Below are 8618 nucleotides of genomic sequence, written 5' to 3'. Positions count from 1 at the left end.
AAAAAAAAAAAAAAAAAGAGACGGACTCACCTTGTTTGGTTCTAATTTTTGGCAGTTATGAGTAAAGCTGCTAAAAACGTTTATGGGAGGACTTTTGTGTAGACATCAGTTTTCAGTACATTTGGGTTAATATGTAGGAATGAGACTAGTGAATCAGTAAGACCATGCTTATTTTCTTCAGCAGACTGTCTTCGAAATTGGCCGCAGAATTTTCCATGCACATCAATAGTGAATGAGAGTTCACTGTCACCAGCATTTGGAAGTGTCAGTGTTTTAGATTTTAACTACTGCAAGTATTTGCTGGTGCCTCATTGTTATTTTCTTTTTTCTTTTTTCCTTTTTTTTTTTTTTTTTTGGAGATGGAGTTTTGGTCTTGTTGCCCAGGCTGGAGTACAATGGTGCAATCTTGACTTACTACAGCCTCTGCCTCCCGGGTTCAAGTGATTCTTCTGACTCAGCTCTCCAAGTAACTGATTACAGGCGTGCACCACCACATCCGGCTAATTTTTCTATTATTAATAGAGATGGTGTTTCACCATGTTGGCCAGACTGGTCTTGAATTCCTAACCTCAGGTGATCCACCTACCTCGGCCTCCCAAAGTGCTGGGATTATGGGCGTGAACTACCACACCTGGCCTTTTGATTGGTTGGTTGTTTTCCTATAGAACTTTGGGAGTTCTTTATACCTTTTGGGTACCGTTCCTTAATCAGATAGGTGTTCTGCAAATATTTTGTCCCAGTCTGCAGCCTGTCTTTTGATACTGTTAACAGAGTCTTTTCCAAAACAGTTTTACTTTAAATAAAGTCCAATTTATCGATTTTCTCATTCACATATCATGCCTTTTGTGTTATGTGAGAAAACTTATTGTCAAATCCAAGGTTATCTTTGTTTTCACAAGTGTTACTTTTAGAAGTTGAGAGCTTTGCATTTTCCATTTAAGTAAATGGTTCATTAGGAATTAGTTTTGTAAAAGATAAATTTCTATATCTAATTCATTTCTTTTTATTTGCTAATCCAGGTGTTTCAGTACCATTTGTTTTACACCACCATGCCTAATTTTTTGTTTTATTATAGAGACAGGGGTCTCCCTATGTTGCCCATGCTGGTCTCAAATTGCTGGGCCCAAATTATCTTCTGTCTGCCTTGGCCTGGGCCTTTAGTTTTGCTTTTTTTGTTTGTTTGTTTGAGACAGAGTCTCACTCTGTCACCAGGCTGGAGTGCAGTGGCGCGATCTCGGCTCACTGCAACCTCCGACTCCCTGATTCAAGCTATTCTCCTCCCTCAGCCTCCTGAGTAGCTGGGATTACAGGCGTCTGCCACCACACCCAGCTAATTTTTGTATTTTTAGTAGAGACAGGGTTTCACCACATTGGCCGTGATGGTCTTGATCTCCTGACCTCGTGATCCACCTGCCTTGGCCTCCCAAAGTGCTGGGATTACAAGCGTGAGCCACTGTGCCCATCCAGGTTTTGCCTTTTTAATACATGTCTTTATAGTAGATTTTTCTATGTTCCTAGTGCCTCTCTTGTCACCTTATGAAATCTTCTCTTGTACATTTAGTTTATTGAGTGTTTTTAATCATGAGGAGATATTGACGTAGTTATTCCAGTGGTTGCAGTTTTTTGAATTGCAGATGTGAAAAATCAGACTTGGCAATCACCTTGAGCAGTTGGATGTAAATAACTCCCACATGCTTAGCGTTCCAAAAATGGAACATCAGGCATACATAGGTTACAGCTTGTCACATGCCTTTTCTACCTCTATTAGGACATTCTTGTGGTTTTTTGTTTGTTTGTATAATTGTTTGTTTGTTTTGAGATGGAGTCTCACTCTGTTGCCCAGGCTGGAGTGCAGTGTCACGATCTCAACTCACTGCAACCTCCACCTCCCAGGTTCAAACAGTTCTCCAGCCTCAGCCTCCCAAGTAACTGGGACTACAGGCATGTGCCACCACACCCAGCCAAGTTTTTTATTTTTAGTAGAGATGGGGTTCCACCATGTTGGCCAGGCTGATCTCAAACTGCTGACCTCAAGTGATCCATCTGTCTCTGCCTTGCAAAGTGCTGGGATTACAGACATGAGCCACCACACCCAGCTTCTATCATGATTTATTATCATTACTTATTGTAAAACAAAAAACTTACCAGTTTAAGGAATTTTACATGTACAGTTGAGATAGTTTGACAAATCTATATACCTTCTCTAAGATGAATTGTATTGTATTTTGCTTTTTGCAATTATCCTGAGGTTTCGTGCATGCTGTAGTATGGGCCAAGATGTTTTTTTCTAAAACTAAATAATATCCCATTGTATGTATATGCTTACCACATTTTTTTAATCCAGGCAGCCATTAATGGATATGTGGGTGGCTGCATATCCATTATATGCAGTCGTACAGTGGTTAACTCTGTGCTTATTACACCTCGATATCTCTTAGGAGTTTCTTGTTTGCCCTTTTGCGTACTTACAGTGCCAGGTTTTTCTTAGGAATGTCCCCTTTGCCTTTCTTATCAGCATCTATCTAGCTATATTCTGACAGGATAACTGCAAAGCGAATGATTCCTGGGCATCATCGTGGATGTTTTTCTTACCTAGGTGTTTCCCCTCCTCTCTGCTTATATCTAGCATGCATGTTTTGGGTGGTCTCTGGGGGTGTGGGATTTCCCAGGGGCTCCCCCTCCTGCTCTTGGCTAGCTGTCTGCCTTCTCTAACAATGTTATAAAAGATTGCCGGGCGCGGTGGCTCAAGCCTGTAATCCCAGCACTTTGGGAGGCCGAGGCGGGTGGATCATGAGGTCAAGAGATCGAGACCATCCTGGTCAACATGGTGAAACCCCGTCTCTACTAAAAATACAAAAAATTAGCTGGGCATGGTGGTGCGTGCCTGTAATCCCAGCTACTCAGGAGGCTGAGGCAGGAGAATTGCCTAAACCCAGGAGGCGGAGGTTGCGGTGAGCCGAGATCGCGCCATTGCACTCCAGCCTGGGTAACATGAGTGAAACTCTGTCTCAAAAAAAAAAAAAAAAAGATTATACTTTGGGAACAGGCATTTTCAAGGATAAACAGTCTCAGGACTGTTTTTTTTTGTTTTTGTTTTTGTTTTTTATAGAGACAGGGTTTCACCATGTTGGCCAGGCTAGTCTCAAACTCCTGACCTCAGGTGATCCACCCGCCTCGGCCTCCCTAAGTGTTGGGATTACAAGCGTGAGCCACCACGCCCGGCCTCAGGACTGTTTCTTTAATCACCTATTGAAAGGCTTATGTTAACTTTTTTCTGCGTATTAGCTCATAGGACTTTACCATGACGGGTGCTACAGACCCACAATCCAAAGAGACCTTAGGGACAGCCCAGGCAGCTTACTTTTCTCCCTGGATTCACTGAAAACACACATTTTCCTATCCCGCTGTTGCTTTATCCCTTGTTCAGTTTTAGCATCACAATTGCTTTATTAATTAACCAGGTGTGGTGGCACATGCCTGTGGTCTCAGCTACTCAGGTTACTGAGGCATGAGAATTTCTTGAACCCAGGAGGCAGAGGTTGTAGTGAGCAGAGATCGTGCCACTACACTTCAGCCTGGGCAGCAGAGTGAGACTCTGTCTCAAACAAACAAACAAAGAAATTGCTTTATGGAAGAAAGTAAGTATAGACAGAAAGGGATCTGATGACCAAAGCAGAGAATAAATGTTTGAAGTTTACAGCATCATGGGAACTTCTTAGGAATGTAATCTAGGCCCCTAGTGCTGTCACTCTCACGCGTCCTCCTCCACACATGTGGAATGTTTCAGGACCCAGTGGCCTTTGAGGATGTGGCTGTGAACTTCACCCAGGAGGAATGGGCTTTGCTGGATATTTCCCAGAAGAATCTCTACAGGGAAGTGATGCTGGAAACGTTCAGGAACCTGACTTCTATAGGTAAGAATGACAATATTACTTCCCTCAGTGCATTAGCAAACCAATGTTTCCGGTTCATCAATGCTGTTGAGTGATCTGGCACATAGACAGGAAACACTTTGATGAATAAATGAGGCATGGCCACAGCAAATCATGAGCATAGAATCTAATAATTTTTTCACAATTTTATACTGCTTCAGGATTGTTTTTCTTTGTCTCTATTTTAGGAAAAAAGTGGAAAGACAAGAGCATTGAAGATGAGTGCCAAAACCCTGGGAGAAACTTAAGGTAATTTGCACTTATTAGATAAAACAGCGTCTCTCTATGTGATCTTAGGATATGAGAATGCGTTAAAAAGAAGGAAAACAAAGAATAAGCCCAGGGTCAAATTCATTTATTCTTAGAATATTTTCTCAAAAAACATATTTCAATGTGACCTAGGCTGAGGGCTCACTCCTGTAATCCCTATCCTTTGAGAAAGGAGATAGGAGGATAGCTAGAGGCCAGCAGTTCAAAAACAGCTTGGGCAACATAAAGAGACCACATATCAACAACAGCAAAACATTAGCTGGGCATTGTGGTATACATCTTTAGTCCCAGCTGCTAAGGAGGCTGAGGCAGGAGGATCACTTGAGCCCCCAGGAATTAAAGGCTGCCATGAGCTATGATGATATCACTGTATTCCAGCATGGGCAACAGGGTGAAACTCTGACTCAAAAGAAAAATGTCAGAGAGTATTTGTAAAATAGTTTCATGGGAATAGTATTAAGATGCCCCATATGAATATATTTTTAAATAATAGGTATGCCTGGGTCACCTTGTAGAACATGTTGTGCGGTCACCTTCAAACAATTCTGATAGGGCAGAAAGCCTACACTTTGATACAATATTAAAAATGCAAGTGCAAAAAAAAGAAAAAAAGAAAGGCCGGGCGTGATGGCTCATGCCTGTAATCCAAGTACTTTGGAGGCCAAGGCAGGCGGATCACCTGAGATCAGGAGTTCAAGACCAGCCTGACCAACATGGTGAAACCCCATCTTTATTTAAAAAAAAAAAAAAAAAAAAAAAAAAAGCAAGTGCAACACTTGTTGATGAATATAAAATTACTTATAAACAAACCATAATGCGCTTCTCATTTTTTACAGGAGTCTTATAGAAGAGAAAGTCAATGAAATTAAAGAAGACAGCCATTGTGAAGAAACTTTTACCCAGGTTCCAGCTGACAGGCTGAACTTCCAGAAGAAGAAAACTTCTCCTGAAGTAAAATCATGTGAAAGCTTTGTGTGTGGAGGAGTTGGCATAGGTAACTCATCTTTTAATATGAACATCAGCGGTGACATTGGACAGAAGCCATATAAGTGTCAACAACCTAAGAAAGCCTTCAGATATTGCCCTTCCTTTAGAACACAAGAAAGGGATCACACTGGAGAGAAACCCTTTGCTTATAAAGAATGTGGAGAAACCTCTATTTCCCATTCAAGCATTCCAAGACACATGGTAATGCACAGCGGGGATGGACCTTATAAATGTAAGTTTTGTGGGAAAGCCTTCTGTCATCTCAGTTTATATCTTTTTCATGAAAAAATCCACACTGGAGAGAAACCATATGAGTGTAAACAGTGTGGTAAATCCTTTAGTTATTCTGCTACCCTTCGAATACATGAAAGAACTCACAATGGAGAAAAGCCTTATGAGTGTCAGGAATGTGGGAAAGCATTCTATAGTTCCAGTTCCTTTCAAGCACATGAAAGAACCCACACTGGGGCAAAGCCATATGAATGTAAACAATGTGGCAAATCTTTCAGCTGGTTTCGTTCCTTTCAAATACATGAAAGAACTCACACTGGGGAGAAGCCCTATGAATGTAACAAATGTGATAAAGCATTCCATAATCCCAGATCCTTTCGTAGACATGAAATGAGTCACACTGGAGAGAAGCCTTACCAATGTAAGCAATGTGGAAAAGCATTCACATGTTCCAGTTCTGTTCGTAGACATGAAAGGACCCACTCTGGGAAAAAACCCTATGAATGTAAGCAGTGTGGGAAAGCATTCTCCTATCTTACAAGTTTTCAAACACACATAATAATGCACTCTGGAGAAAGACCTTATAAATGTAAGATATGTGGGAAAGGCTTTTATTCTGCCAGTTCATTTCAAATGCATGAAAACACTCACACTGGAAAGAAACCCTATAAATGCAAGCAGTGTGGTAAAGCCTTCAGTTATCCCACTTCCTTTCGATATCATGTGAGGACTCACACTGGAGAGAAACCCTATGAGTGTAAGCAATGCGGTAAAGCCTTCAGTTGTTCCAGTTCCTTTCGAAATCATGAAAGGATTCACACTGGAGAGAAACCCTATGAATGTAAGCAATGTGGGAAAGCCTTGGGATCTGTCAAAAGCCTTCAAATTCATGAAAGGACACATACTGGAGAGAAACCCTATGAATGTAAGCAATGTGGTAAAGCCTTCAATTGTTCCAGTTCCTTTCGAAAACATGAAAGGACCCACACTGGAGAGAAACCCTATGAATGTAAGCAATGTGGGAAAGCCTTGGGATCTGTCAAAAGCCTTCGAATTCATGAAAGGAGACACACTGGAGAGAAACCCTATGAATGTAAGGAATGTGGAAAAGCGTTCAGTGATTTCTCTTATTTTAAAATACATGAAAGGATGCACACAGGAGAGAAGCCTTATGAATGTAAGCATTGTGGGAAAGCATTCAGATCTGCCAAGTTTCTTCAAATACATGCAAGAACACACACTGGAGAGAAACCCTGTGAATGTAAGGAATGCGGAAAAGCATTTGCCTCTTTTTCTTCCCTGTATATACACAAAAGGACTCATACTGGAGAGAAGCCATATAAATGTAAGGATTGTGGGAAAGCATTCAGCTTACCTACTTCCTTTCATAGACATGAAAAGACTCACGCTGGAAGGAAACCCTATGAATGCAAACTATGTGGCAAAGCTTTCAGTTCTTTCAGTTCTTTTCAATATCATGAAAGGACTCACACTGGGGAGAAACCCTATCACTGTAAGCAATGTGGGAAAGCCTTCATTTCTTCCGCTTCTTTTCAGTATCATGAAAGGACTCACACAGGAGAGAAACCCTATGAGTGTATGCGATGTGGGAAAGCCTTCGTTTCTTCTAGCTCCCTTCATAGACATGAAAAGACTCATGCTGGAAGGAAACCCTATGAATGCAAGCAGTGTGGCAAAGGTTTCACTTCTTCCAGATCTTTTCAACATCATGAAAGGACTCACACTGGGGAGAAACCCTATCAATGTAAGCAGTGTGGGAAAGCCTTCATTTCTTCTGCTTCTTTTCGATGTCATGAAAGGACTCACACGGGAGAGAAACCCTATGAATGTACGCAATGTGGGAAAGCCTTCATTTCTTCTAGTTCCCTCCATAAACATAAAAAGACTCACGGTGGAAGGAAACCGTATGAATGTAAGCAATGTGGCAAAGGTTTCGCTTCTTCCAGTTCTTTTCAATATCATGAAAGGACTCACACTGGGGAGAAACCCTATCAATGTAAGCAATGTGGGAAAGCTTTCAGATCTGCCTCACAACTTCAAACGCATGGAAGGATTCACACTCGTTACTCTCAAGATAAATCATATAAATGTATAAATGTATGGGAAAGCCTTCCGATCTGCCAAGAGTCTTTGAATACAGACAATGAACATAAACAATTAACTGTTTATAATTACTATATACTAACAAATGTTATTCTTTTTAATTAAGAAGTTATAACAAAATATCCTGTTGCTGTCATGTACTAGATCAAGTTTATAATGTTAACATGTTATTATTTGGACATTGTGAGTCATTTCTACCATGTGGATAAAATGCCAGGCATCTTTTTCCTTATGGAAATTTTACTTTTCATGCTTACGTACTTAAATTTTTATCTCTACCCTAATTATTCATTCACAATACCAAAAGTTATCTCATGTACCTCTGAGTGCCTTCTTCCCCAAAACCACCAGTGCCATACCTGTTGTCACCAAGGGTGCAATACACCATAGTGATAAATATGACCAAAAGCCATAAATTACTATGTGATATATGAGATTTATAAGTTAGTCACATTAGTAAGAAGAGAAAAATTTTAGTTATGTTTATGATTTGAAATATGTTTTCTCACCAGGCAGGCAGATCACCTGAGGTTGGGAGTTCACAACCAACCTGACCAACATGGAGAAAATCTGTCTCTACCAAATATACAAAATTAGCCAGATGTGGCAGCACATGCCTGTAATCCCAGCTTCTCCGGAGGCTGAGGCAGGAGAATTGCTTGAACCCAGGAGGCAGAGGTTGCAGTGAGCCAAGATTGCACTATTGCAGTCCAGCTTGGGCAACAAGATTGAAACTCCATCTCAAAAAAAAGAAATATGTTGCTTTGCATAATGACCCAGAAAAAAAAAATGTTTTCTCAGCCTGATGCGATGGCTCACACCTGCAATCCCAGCACTTTGGGAGGCCAAGGTGGGAGGATCATGAGATCAAGAGATTGAGACCATCCTGGCCAACATGGTGAAACATCATCTCCACTAAAAATACAAAAATTGGCTGGGTGTGGTGGCACACACCTTGAGTCCCAGCTACTCAGGAGGCTGAGGCAGGAGAATCATTTGAACCTGGGAGGTGGAGGTTGCAGTGAGCAGAGATCGTGCCACTGCACTCCAGCCTGGTGACAGAGACTTTTTTTT

General features: G+C 41.2%; 1 protein-coding gene across 4 annotated transcripts in view; it reads left to right on the top strand.

Moving 5' to 3' along the window:
• The window catches only part of LOC108282060 (zinc finger protein 69-like), a 35412-nt gene extending 27549 nt beyond the window's left edge, over positions 1–7863 (top strand). For all 4 annotated transcript variants that reach the window (XM_017497827.2, XM_017497826.2, XM_017497825.2 and 1 more), the window contains 3 exons: positions 3788–3914; positions 4121–4181; positions 5039–7863. In XM_017497827.2, coding sequence (XP_017353316.1) covers positions 3788–3914; positions 4121–4181; positions 5039–7649 — 2799 coding nt within the window. In that variant the 3' untranslated portion in view covers positions 7650–7863. The remainder of the gene's footprint in view (positions 1–3787; positions 3915–4120; positions 4182–5038) is intronic.
• The last annotated feature ends 755 nt before the right edge of the window (positions 7864–8618 follow it).

This window comes from Cebus imitator, unplaced genomic scaffold (genome assembly GCF_001604975.1).
Source record: "Cebus imitator isolate Cc_AM_T3 unplaced genomic scaffold, Cebus_imitator-1.0 Scaffold234, whole genome shotgun sequence".
In the NCBI taxonomy this organism is placed as follows: domain Eukaryota; kingdom Metazoa; phylum Chordata; class Mammalia; order Primates; family Cebidae; genus Cebus; species Cebus imitator.
Note: the sequence above shows the minus strand (reverse complement) of the source record. Positions and strands in the feature narration are given on the sequence as shown.